Consider the following 13,232-nt stretch of genomic DNA (forward strand, 5'->3'; position numbering starts at 1 on the left):
ACATGTTATTGCAACAGCAGCTGCTGCAACTCAGCTAAACACCCCCATTATCCTATGTCTTTTTACTTTATCAATACAAGTGTCATTGGATTCATGACAGCATACATACTTGAGTAATACATGTTGATAATACTTTCTATAAACTTAGTTAAATTTATGATAGTTGAACTAGGACGAAACCTAAAATTGTATATTTTCATGATGATAAAAAAGCTGGCTAGTCACTTAAATTCATTTTGTGTTTTCTGAAAGATAGCTAATATTCCAACCGTCCTGAAATACAAAGTATCAAAGGTTCCAAATTTATCCTAAATTATAAGGTATTATAAATATCTTAACTTCATACGTAAACATACATGTCTGCTGCTTTTTAAACACATCCATACATACATCTATGCTTGTTTTTTTAGATAAATGTAATTGGTAACCGAAATTAATAACATGCATGTCTTTTTTAAACTACTAGCTACTAAAAAATTTAAGAAAGATGACAATCTAACTAACTAATTAGTGACACGCAAGTTCCTCTTACTTTTTATTTGGTCTTAAAAATTGATGGATACTACTTTGTATTTCAGGATACCTTGTATGTTTCGGGATCTTGACATGTTTTTTCGGATGGGAGATACGATCCTGCCACGTATTGATGCCATCCAGTGATTTGATAAAAAGTACCTGGCAGAATAGTGCTGGTAATAATACCCCCGAATGGATGGATGCAGGTAAGCGCTGCGGTTCAGTGGCACCACAGAGACAGAGGCAGCGTCAGTTACCAGCGCAAAGTGTGCCTCGCATTTACGAACCCGATGCCACGGAAGATCAAACAGTGCTCATTATGGAGGGGGAACACGAGAATCGGGGGCAAGATCACGCAGGTTCGTACCATGATCGGCGATGCAGGCTACAGAGCTTATTAACGGCCACATCCGGACCGGGACCAACTTCGCACTCTTGAACAATTTTCCAACAGCGGATTTTATTTCTGAATCAAACACAACAGACAAGTCAGAAGAGAACTCAGATGCCCTCCTCCAACATAGAGCCTGATGAACCCGTCGGCGTCAGTCTGGTTGTCCTCCCTGTACAGGCTGAACGGGCTCTTCCGGGACGCGACGCTCGCCGAGCCCCTGTACAGCTTCAGGGTCACCGAGCTGGTGGTCGTCGCGGCGATCGTCTCCAAGGACTGTCGGAGCGGGTCGAACCAGCGGCCCGCGTACACCAGCTCGGCGTACGTGAGGGCCACCATGTCCTTCCACTGTGTGGTCTCCCGGTCCAGCGTCAGGGCCTCCAGCTCGCGCACCGCCGCGGCCATGAGGGTGCCACCTGGGGTCTTGTAGACGCCGCGGGACTTCATGCCCACCAGGCGGTTCTGCACCATGTCGATGCGCCCAATGCCATGCTTCCAACCGATTTCGTTGAGCTCTGCGAGGAGGGATGCGGGGGAGAGGGATTGTCCGTTGATGGAAACAGGAACGCCTGCGACGATGCCAATCTCCAGATACCTGAACGGATTAAGCTCAATGTTAGTCGACTACAGGCGTGATACATACGTGAGACTGTTTATCAAGAAAGTTTCTCCAGGAAGATGAAAGTTAGCAAAACCAGTTAATAGTGTAACAGGAATGTATATTTTCTTAGCAAGAATTTGTATTACGCCAACGTGTATGTTACAGTCTGACGTGACATTTCAAATAAAGCTTACTTTCTTCATCTAAAAAAACAGTCTCACATGACCACTTAAAAACTATACTGCCCTTATGTTACCTCCACTAACCCCTATCTTTCATAACCTCATGATAGCTAGTGCCTAGGTTCCTGAACTACTAAGGCAGGCAATATAGTAGAGACCCACCATATGACTTACTTGGATCTTACATAAAATGCTTAACTTTTTTTTTTTCATTTTCATACCATGGCCTCAAAATGCTATCTCAACATCTTACAGTCTCACATTGTTAAATATCCCAAGATTCATCATAGGAAAACATCTCTAATTATACTAATCATATCAGATTCCAGGTAAACCCTACTTGGATGGGTTCTGGTCTCCAATTCCGAAGGACTACGTGCAATAATAATTATATCCATCCTCTGCAAGGGTCTCTATAGACCCTATTTTGAACGAGCAGCCAAACGATTTGCTTCTAGACAGCTCCAGAGGAAGAGTGCTTCCTCCCACTCCCCGCGTGTGCCGCAGCCATGGGCTGCTCCCGGCCAGAGGGCCTCCCCGACTCCCCGTCCATGGGCCTCCTCTCACCTCCCCGCTCAAGCAATTCCTCTCTGAGATGCTCTCGCTGGACCTCTCCTCCAATGAGATCGGTTCACCCACGTGCTCCTCCAACAAGCTCACCTTCAAGCACCGGTCCAATCTACCAAACGCATAGCTTTTACCTGCAATGAACAGAGAACAATTCACTTCATCTCGCATCAAAGATAAATCATGTGGTTTTCAATTAAAGGCATCAACGAGGCAAAGATGCAGAACACTAATGGATACTATTGATATTAATATCACTACCGGGTAACTACAGGCACTCGGCACATATCAAAAAAACACTCGGCAAAAAGCACACGACATCTACAGTGTCGTCAAACAACTATTTGCCGAGTGTATTTTATCGCACACTTAGCAAATGGTTTGTCGAGTGTCAAATTTGACACTCAGCAAAAAAAAAAGTGGTTTGCCGAGTGTTTTTCCAAAATACACTCGGCAAAGTATTATTGTTTGCCGAGTGTTTTTTGGAATTACATTCGGCAAACCCATTTTTCAAAAAAAAAATCTCAGCATACAATTCTTTTGTTTGCCGAGTGTTTTTAGGAATTACACTCGGCAAACCTATTTTCCAAAGAAAAAATAATATTTTTTTTCTCAGCATGCCATTATTGTTTGCCGAGTGTTTTTGGGAATTACACTCGGCAAACCTATTTTTTAAAGAATTTTTTTTTCTCAGCATATCTGTGCACCTGCTTCACAACTAAAATTTAATCTTATCCAAACTTGAAAAGAAATATCTTACAAGCTGTCTAGAAAAATAGCTTTTCTGCGAGCTAGTCCAAAATCAACGGTAACAAGGCCACTGAAATGATATACATGTTGTATAGAGTTATAGGCTGTGTAGCTAATTTTGCAACATAATGAATGCTAATGATCCAGGGTATAATTGCAGTGAGCATATAATCACTAATTATAAAATTAGAAATACAAGCAGCTGGACAAAAATGGTATCAGTCACTAAAACATTGCAAAAAAAGAAGCAAATCTTATTACACTATGATATATACTCTACCGAATACATGGTATACACCTATTGCTGTTGTAAGCTAGCATTGGCCTAATTAAAGTGACAACCATTGATTAAAGAATAAGTATGTGCTGACAAAGTCTCAATCAATGGAATTTCAAAACGTAAATTCCGAGAAAATAAACAAATTTACATAAGAATGTGGCATATGCAAGCTAAACATGTATTTGAGAAGTTCCAAAGCAAACTAAGAAGGCCATTACCAATCACCATGCTTTGGCTGTTTCATCATGAAAGCTTCCAAGTAATTTGGCCCAGTATGTAAAAAAGGTGAATTGAGATTGAAAGCTCTAGTTTAGTTTTGGTGAATTGATGAAATCCTAAGTGCTAACCTAGTTTATGAAGTGATCATGAGATAGGTAGCACACTCCAAGTGATGAAGCAAATGAAGATCATAGCATGATGATGATGATACCATGATGATGATCAAGTGCTTGGACTTGGGAAGAAGAAAGAGAAAAATAAAAAGCTCAAGGCAAAGGTATAAACCATAGAAGCTATTTTGTTTTGGTGATCAAAACACTTAGAGAGTGTGATCACATTTAGGATTGATAGTCGTACTATTAAGAGGAGTGAAACTCGTATCGGAATACGGTTATCAAAGTGCCACTAGATGCTCTAACTCATTGCATATGCATTTAGGATCTAGTGGAGAACTAACACCCTTGAAAATATTTATGAAAATATGCTAACACATGTGCACAAGGTGATACACTTGGTGGTTGTCACATTTGAGCAATGGTAAAGAAGTTAGAGGTGAAATGGAGTTGGTCGCAATGATGATGACATCGGTCAAAGGACCAGACACTGGGTTGCTCAGCGACCGGACGCTGAAGGGCTGCGTCCGGTCGTGTTGTCGGTTGGCACAGTAATTAGGGTTAAGCACCGGACGCTGGGCTGTGTCCGGTCAAGCTTGACCGGACGCGTCCGGTCGGTAAAAACTCATTTTGGACCCTTACTGTAAACGACCGGACGCTGAGGGTCCAGCGTCCGGTCAACATGTCGACCATCGAGATCAAACGTTCCCTGTTGAACGCAAGAGACACGTGGCCGCCATCGGGCGATCGGACGCTAAGGAGCAGCGTCCGGTCACCCCGCACTGTACCCAGTGAAGGGGTACAACGACTCTATTTCGTAGGGGCTTCTATTTAAGCCCCATGGCTGGTTCAAGCTCATTCTCTTAACCATTTGCATTGACATAGCAACCTTGTGAGCTTAGCCAAAGCCCTTCCACTCATCTCCATCATTGATTCATCATCATCGTGAGATTGAGAGTGATCCAAGTGCATTGCTTGAGTGTTTTCATCTAGAGGCACTTGGTGTTCGTGTTTCGCTGTGGATTTCGCTTGTTACTCTTGGTGGTTGTCGCCACCTAGACGGCTTGGAGCAGCGAGGATCGTTGAGCAGAGGGAGGTGATTGTCTCTGGTTCCGATCGTGGTGATTGTGAGGGGTTCTTGACCTTTCCCCGGTGGAGAGCCAAAAGATACTCTAGTGGATTGCTCGTGGCTTGTGTGATCCTCATCTTGTGTTGGTTGTGCGGCACCCTATTGAGGGTTTGGCGTGTGATGCCAATTAGCGCGTGAGCCTCCAAGTGAGTGAATCGCCACAACGAGGACTAGCTTGCCGGCAAACAAGTGAACCTCGGTAAAAATCATTGTGTTCATCATTGATTTCGAGGTGATCGGTCTTCATTGTTATTCATCTTTGTGATTGATTGGTTCTTCATCTACACGGCGGTATAACCTTCTTGATCACTCTCTTTACTTTACCGTAAACTAGTCGACAAACTCTTTAGTGTAGCTAGTTGTGAGAGCTTGCTTGCTTGGTTGGTGTGGCTCTTTAGTTAGCCTTTAAGAGCACACTAACATAGGGTAGTGTCATAACTATTGTGTGAATAGACACTATCTAAACTAGAATTGTGGTAGGTGGCTTGCATTTTGAGTAGGCTAGCGCAACACTTGCTTCGCCTCATAATTGTCTAACCATTTTGTTAAGTGTTGTTGTAGAAATTTTATTAGACTATTCACCCCACCTCTAGCCATTAGGACCTTTGAAGTGGTATCAGAGCCGAGGTCACCGTTATTTGAGGCTTAACAACCTTCGGTGTTAAAATGGCTCAAATCAATAACACCAAGAAGCCACCTCAATTTGATGGCTCAAATTATTCTTATTGAAAGTCAAAGATGACCACACATATCAAGTCAATCAATAGAAAGGTGTGAAAGGTGGTAGAAACCAAAATTGAGATTGGTGATCCGGAGAATCACACCGCCGCCGAAGAAGTGCTTCTCCAAAACATTGATATTGCTGTACTTTTATGCAAGAAAATTGACCATGTAGTAACCCTTTAGGTCTAGAAGAGCTAGTCAATTTTTACCACAGAACGTGGCAAGCCATAGTGTGGCAAACGCTTAATTAATCTTAAGCGTGTCAAAATGTGGCTGACAACCAAACAGATCCTTTAAGTTGGCTCAGCTGTGCCCTTAGCGGTCATGATCTTACTCGGCGCATCACTGTGTCCCCTGGGTCTGGAGTCGCATCGCCCGCCAGCGTTTGCTCTGCGCTCTGCGCTCTGCGCTCCGCCACATCGATGATGCCGAACTGGCGATGGTTGCACAAAACCATGATTCATCTCCCCGCAGGCTTTCGTTCCAGCAAACCGGCTCCGATCCGACCCCATCGGTCAATGCAAGATCCAATGGCGAAAAGGATGGTGCGGTGCCTGAACGATCGCTAACACACGTGTTAACCTGCATTTCCCGGCTAACTGCCGTCTCGTTCGAGAACAAGACTAATCGGTTTTTGCAGCCTTGCTGGTGGCAAGCGGCATGTTGCTGTAGTCAGGCCAATGTGACTCTGCCTCTCTGCTCTCCGGTAAGCTGCCACTAAGCATGGCCACCTCAGCGATTTAGGCCGCACTGTGTCGATTTGATAGGCTCATTGCCAGCCGAGCAAGCACCGAGAGTGCTCCTACTTTTTTCTGTGTGAGCTGATAATGCTTGCAAACTCTTAGATAATAGTACGTTCCCAACAAATCCAAGATACGAGGCTCAAAGGAAAGGATCCGAAATACTAGCACATCAGTATGAGTTGGTTGTTCTGCTTCATTCCCATTACCTTCCCGGCCCGTGCTTCCAAAGAGGAGCAGCTAGCTAGCAGTTAGCATCAATCCATGACACGAAGCCAGGACGTTTGCTCCATGACACGAAGCTGGTGAGCACAAGTACACGCCAAACTTGGTGCTAGGAAGAATCTAGGACCATAATTGAGGCTCAACCGGCGAAATGCAACGTCAACTACTACCACAGATCCAGATATCCTAATCACAGACAAAGCGCACAGTATCTATCTATCATGGTTGCTGTGTTGTCTCCATGTGGGGTCAATGGATGGACACGTTTGGTCCCACCACCCTTTGGAGTGACTGAGGCTGGAGCTTGCTTGTACAAGACACTCCTATCCTTATACTAGTAGACTACTAGACAAGAAAGATGCCCTGGATGGAAGGTGTATGACTTTTGTTGAACCAAAGCAACACACATGGTATCACCGGTCTCTGGAGGCCAAGGTTTAGGTGGCAACCTCCTCCCACTCTGGCATTAACAAAGGATCAGCACATACTGTACTGGCCTGATAGCATCAACCAGTCCCAACTTGCCTTTAAACAGCTGCTTAGACCCATCCTTTATGCATCCTGTTCGGTTGGCTGGTTCGTTTCGTTGCTGGTTCGTGAAGAAGTATTGCTGGCTGGTTTGCGTGAGAGAAAAATACTGTTCCGGCTGAAAATTTACGATCATTTACAACAAGCCACAACCAAACGAACAAGCTGATATCCAGCTACTTTTGGAGGCTTCAGAGGCACTCTTCTTCACATCTTCAGTCAAAGGTTAGCGAACTGGATGCAAGTAATCAATCTGGAGACGGTTTTGGTTTCAAAGACTATGATACGGTGAAATTAAATACCCAGGCAAGTTCATAGAGATCCCAAAACAGCTCGTAGAATCTGACAATGTATTACTCATGGACGTGCGATCTGCACCGTCAGATCAAGGGCCACAATAGGCTCAGATAAAAACCTCTGCATCTCCATAAATGTTAACTTCAGCCACTACCACTGATGGTGGTCGTACTTGCAGCTATTTAGTGGCTGCAATGTTGCAGCTGTTTACTCACTCCGTACGTTTTGAAATTAGAATAGTGCTATTGCGCTAAAGGATTTGATAATTGATACGTATACGACTAAATCTATATCTGTACCTAATGCTTAAAATGGTAAACATCTTTCTTCGGTGTTTTACTCTCTCTTGTGCGTTCATCACTTCTTTTTCACCTTTCGGGCCTGTTCGCTTGTCTGAATTCTGGAGGAATCTGGATAGTTTGGAGGAATTTATGAGAGAAAAACACTGTTCCGGATGAAAAAATAAGCGGATCAAGTCGGGTTTAAGGGCACGCGAACGGGACCGCGTCTCTTATTCTCGCTTTATAAGTGGCAAACATATACTCAATGTGGGAGTTTAGAGTTGCAAAACGTAGACCCATGGCAAACATAACTCATGTTGTTGTATGGCCGTGTTTGGGCGTGTAACTCGCCTTCCATATTTTCTTGAACTAACAATAGGTACATATAATAGTCACATATTTAAGGTAAATCAATCTTCTATCATTTTTATACTGAATTTATCTTTTTAATGCACTAGTTTTTATTACAGACCTTGCAATTTATTTGATTTATTTAAGGTTAGGCCAAGCTCAGTTAGAATCCAACAAAATATCTACTCCACCTGTCCTATATTATTACATGATGTTTTAGAATCTCTCACGGAGACCAACGCAGAAGGTAAAAGACCAAAATATCCCGCAAGGAGCAGAGATAGAAACGTACTGGTAAAAGAGAAAGATGTATTGAAAAAAGAGAAATGTGCATTAGGAAGCGAGAAGGTCAAAGTATTTTGGGACAAAATTTGAATCTAAAAAAGTCGTCTATTTCGGGACGGAGGGAGTAGCTTATTGGCTCTGTTGCTGCACCTGCAACTTTTTCTCCTCTTACATGTTATTGTAGGAGCAGCTGCAGCAGCTCAGCTAAACACCCCCATTATCATTAGCATGAACACCGTGTAATAAATCCTATGTCTTTTTACTTTATCAATACAAGTGTCATTTGATTCATGACAGCATACATACTTGAGTAATACATGTTGAGAATACTTTCTATAAACTTAGTTAAATTTATGATAGTTGACCTAGGACGAAACCTAAAATTGTATATTTTCATGAGGATAAAAAAGCTGGCTAGTCACTTAAATTCATTTTGTGTTTTCTGAAAGATAGCTAATATTCCAACCGTCCTGAAATACAAAGTATCAAAGGTTCCAAATTTATCCTAAATTATAAGGTATTATAAATATCTTAACTTCATACGTAAACATACATGTCTGCTGCTTTTTAAACACATCCATACATACATCTATGCATGTTTTTTTAGACAAATGTAATTGGTAACCGAAATTAATAACATGCATGTCTTTTTTAAACTACTAGCTACTAAAAAAATTAAGAAAGTTGACAATCTAACTAACTAATTAGTGGCACGCAAGTTCCTCTTACTTTTTATTTGGTCTTAAAAATTGATGGATACTACTTTGTATTTCAGGATACCTTGTATGTTTCGGGATCTTGACATGTTTTTCGGATGGGAGATACGATCCTGCCACGTATTGATGCCATCCAGTGATTTGATAAAAAGTACCTGGCAGAATAGTGCTGGTAATAATACCCCCGAATGGATGGATGCAGGTAAGCGCTGCGGTTCAGTGGCACCACAGAGACAGAGGCAGCGTCAGTTACCAGCGCAAAGTGTGCCTCGCATTTACGAACCCGATGCCACGGAAGATCAAACAGTGCTCATTATGGAGGGGGAACACGAGAATCGGGGGCAAGATCACGCAGGTTCGTACCATGATCGGCGATGCAGGCTACATACAGAGCTTATTAACGGCCACATCCGGACCGGGACCAACTTCGCACTCTTGAACAATTTTCCAACAACGGATTTTATTTCTGAACCAAACATAACAGACAAGTCAGAAGAGAACTAGATGCCCTCCTCCAGCATAGAGCCTGATGAACCCGTTGGCGTCAGTCTGGTTGTAGATCTCCCCGTTCTCAAACGACGAGATGTCCTCCCTGTACAGGCTGAACGGGCTCTTCCGGGACGCGACGCTCGCCGAGCCCCTGTACAGCTTCAGGGTCACCGAGCTGGTGATCGTCGCGGGGAGCGTCTCCAAGGACTGTCGGAGAGGGTCGAACCAGCGGCCCGCGTACACCAGCTCGGCGTACTTGAGGGCCACCATGTCCTTCCACCGTGTGGTCTCCCGGTCCAGCGTCAGGGCCTCCAGCTCGCGCACCGCTGCGGCCATGAGGGTGCCACCTGCGGTCTTGTAGACGCCGCGGGACTTCATGCCCACCAGGCGGTTCTCCACCATGTCGATGCGCCCAATTAAAGATGACAATGGCCCCCCTGATACCTAACGGATATTTGATCCATTAGAAAACGTGGATGTGATCATATCTTTACCCACGGGCATCTAAATGAATAAGAATCCATCCCTGACGGGTATAGCGGATACGGGAACGTTCCCTGTTTACCCGTCCCCGTTACCCGTTGAGGAACCCGACTATTTGAGCTGTCATGCGAGTATTAGGTCCAAAGAAGCTCAACATTGATATTTTGACCTAAATCTGAACAATCATATATATAGTTTGTGTGTTCTAGGAACCCTAGTTTAATTTTTCCTCATCATCTCCGCCAGCAGCACAAGCACGTCTGCCTCACGAGCGCTCGTGCCCCTCACTTCCTCAGTTCGGTCTCTCTGCCACCTTTGCCCGTCCTCCTCGCAATTTCGCTCCTTCTCCTCGGCTTCTCCGAGACTCCGACACTTATACTCGGGTGAAGAAGAAACGTCTCCGATTGCAAAGCTGCGACCCCAAGTGTCCTTGTTTATCGGGTATGCAGTACCCGTCGGGTATCTGTTACCCGACCGATGCCCGACGGGTACGGGGATGGGCAAAAATCTATATCCGAGACGGTTAACGGGGACGGAGACAGGATGAATTCTCCGGGGAAGAGAACATTCCGACGATACCCGACGGGTACATCCCCGTTGCCATCCTTACGCCCAATGCCATGCTTCCCACCGATTTCGTTGAGATCTGCGAGGAGGGATGCGGGGGAGAGGGAATGTCCGTTGATGGAAACAGGAACGCCTGCGACGATGCCAATCTCCAGATACCTGAACGGATTAAGCTCAATGTTAGTCTACTGCAGGCGTGATACATACGTGAGACTGTTTATCAAGAAAGTTTCTCCAGGAAGATGAAAATTAGCAAAACCAGTTAATAGTGTAACAGGAATGTATATTTTCTTAGCAAGAATTTGTATTACGCCAACGTGTATGTTACAGTCTGACATGACATTTCAAATAAAGCTTACTTTCTTCATCTAAAAAAACAGTCTAACATGACCACTTAAAAACTATACTGCCCTTATGTTACCTCCACTAACCCCTATCTTTCATAACCTCATGATAGCTAGTGCCTAGGTTCCTGAACTACTAAGGCAGGCAATATAGTAGAGACCCACCATATGACTTACTTGGATCTTACATAAAATGCTTAACTTTTTTTTTTCATTTTCATACCATGGCCTCAAAATGCTATCTCAACATCTTACAGTCTCACATTGTTAAATATTCCAAGATTCATCATAGGAAAACATCCCTAATTATACTAATCATATCAGATTCCAGGTAAACCCTACTTGGATGGGTTCTGGTCTCCAATTCCGAAGGACTACGTGCAATAATAATTATATCCATCCTCTGCAAGGGTCTCTATAGGCCCTATTTTGAACGAGCAGCCAAACGATTTGCTTCTAGACAGCTCCAGAGGAAGAGTGCTTCCCCCCACTCCCCGCGTGTGCCACAGGCCATGGGCTGCTCCTGGCCAGAGGGCCTCCCCGACTCCCCGTCCATGGGCCTCCTCTCACCTCCCCGCTCAAGCAATTCCTCTCTGAGATCCTCTCGCTGTGAGATCGGTTCACCCACGTGCTCCTCCAACGAGATCAGTTCACCCACGTGCTCCTCCAACAAGCTCACCTTCAAGCACCGGTCCAATCTACCAAACGCATAGCTTTTACCTGCAATGAACAGAGAACAATTCACTTCATCTTGCATCAAAGATAAATCATGTGGTTTTCAGTTAAAGGCATCAACGAGGCAAAGATGCAGAACACTAATGGATAATATTGATATTAATATCACTACCGGAAACAGTAACTACAGGCACTCGGCAAAGATAAAAAAAACACTCGGCAAAAAGTACACGGCATCTACAGTGTCGGCAAACAGCTATTTGCTGAGTGTTTTTTATCGCGCATTCGGCAAATGGTTTGTCGAGTGTCAAATTTGACACTCAGCAAAAAAAAAAAAAGTGGTTTGCCGAGTGTTTTTCCAAAATACACTCGGCAAAGGATTATTGTTTGCTGAGTGTTTTTTGGAATTACACTCGGCAAACCCATTTTTCAAAAAAAATCTTAGCATACAATTCTTTTGTTTGCCGATTGTTTTTGGGAATTACACTCAACAAACCTATTTTCTAAAGAAAAAAAATATTTTTTTCTCAGCATATCTGTGCACCTGCTTCACAACTCAAGAGAAAATTTAATCTTATCCAAACTTGAAAAGAAATATCTTACAAGCTGTCTAGAAAAATAGCTTTTCTGCAAGCTAGTCCAAAATCAATGGTAACAAGGCCACTGAAATGATATACATGTTGTATGGAGTTATAGGCTGGGTAGCTAATTTTGCCAACATAATGAATGCTAATGATCCAGGGTATAATTGTAGTGAGCATATAATCACTAATCATAAAATTGGAAATACAAGCAGCAGGACAAAAATGGTATCAGTCACTAAAACATTAAAAAAAGAAGAAGAAGCAAATCTTATTACACTATGATATATACTCTACCGAATACAGGGTATACACCTATTGCTGTTGTAAGCTAGCATTGGCCCAATTAAAGTGACAACCATTGATTAAAGAATAAGTATGTGCTGACAAAGTCTCAATCAATGGAATTTCAAAACGTAAATTCCGAGAAAATAAACAAATTTACATAAGAATGTGGCATATGCAAGCTAAACATATATTTGAGAAGTTCCAAAGCAAACTGAGAAGGCCATTACCAATCACCATGCTTTGGTTGTTTCATCTTGAAAGCTTCCAAGTAATTTGGCCCAGTATGTAAAAAATATGAATTGAGATTCAGTCTACTGAGTACGGTAAGATTCAAAAGGAGATAAAACATTGGAAAGAGATATTTACCTTTGCCACTATGCCAGATTTGGATATCAGTGTCTGCATCATCACTGTCGAATTTGTGAGAACCGGTAGTGATGTACCTTCACTGCCGGTTATGAGCTTGAAAATGAGAAAATGATTGGGGCTGGGCTAAAACCGGCAGTGAAGCACCACATCACTGTCAGTTTGTAGCTTGAACCAGCAGTGTTTTTGCGGCCACTTATCACTACCGGTTCAAGCCACAAACCGGCAGTGATTTGACTCTATCACTGTTGGTTCTAGCCAAGAACCGACGGTGATAAGCCTACAGCATAAAAGGCTACAACCGTCCTCTTCTTTCTCATCTCTTTCATCCCGAGAATAGAGGCGCGCGTTTGGGCCCTTCCCTCTATTGTTGCGGCTGCTATTCACCATGAAGCTAGCGCTTGGATTTTAAAGAATGGCTTGATCTTTTTGCTTTAAGGTTAGTAACAAACATCCACTCCTTTGATTTTGTTGCTTAATTAGCTTCGTTTTGATAGCTACATTGCTTGATTCTCATTCTAGTTCTTTCTCCATTCCAGAGAGCA

At 43.3% G+C, this 13,232-nt stretch overlaps 2 protein-coding genes across 2 annotated transcripts in view; both read right to left on the reverse strand.

Annotated features, from left to right (window-relative positions):
• Nucleotides 1-976: 976 nt before the first annotated feature.
• Nucleotides 977-3,515, reverse strand: LOC136511021 (argininosuccinate synthase, chloroplastic-like). The gene is made up of 3 exons (XM_066505269.1): nt 3,506-3,515; nt 2,258-2,391; nt 977-1,531 (listed from the first exon to the last, which is right to left on the reverse strand). Exons 1-3 carry the CDS (start codon nt 3,513-3,515, stop codon nt 977-979), a joined length of 699 nt encoding a protein of 232 aa, XP_066361366.1.
• A 5,834-nt stretch (nt 3,516-9,349) lies between these two features.
• LOC136511023 (argininosuccinate synthase, chloroplastic-like) overlaps nt 9,350-13,232 on the reverse strand; it is a 28,092-nt gene continuing 24,209 nt past the window's right edge. Inside the window, exons 2-5 of the mRNA XM_066505270.1 lie at nt 11,348-11,497; nt 10,641-10,764; nt 10,477-10,592; nt 9,350-9,820 (exon numbers count right to left, since the gene is read on the reverse strand). Of these exons, the coding sequence (XP_066361367.1) occupies nt 9,384-9,820; nt 10,477-10,592; nt 10,641-10,764; nt 11,348-11,497 (827 nt within the window). The 3' untranslated portion in view covers nt 9,350-9,383. The remainder of the gene's footprint in view (nt 9,821-10,476; nt 10,593-10,640; nt 10,765-11,347; nt 11,498-13,232) is intronic.

Source organism: Miscanthus floridulus, chromosome 16 (assembly GCF_019320115.1).
Source record: "Miscanthus floridulus cultivar M001 chromosome 16, ASM1932011v1, whole genome shotgun sequence".
Taxonomy (NCBI): domain Eukaryota; kingdom Viridiplantae; phylum Streptophyta; class Magnoliopsida; order Poales; family Poaceae; genus Miscanthus; species Miscanthus floridulus.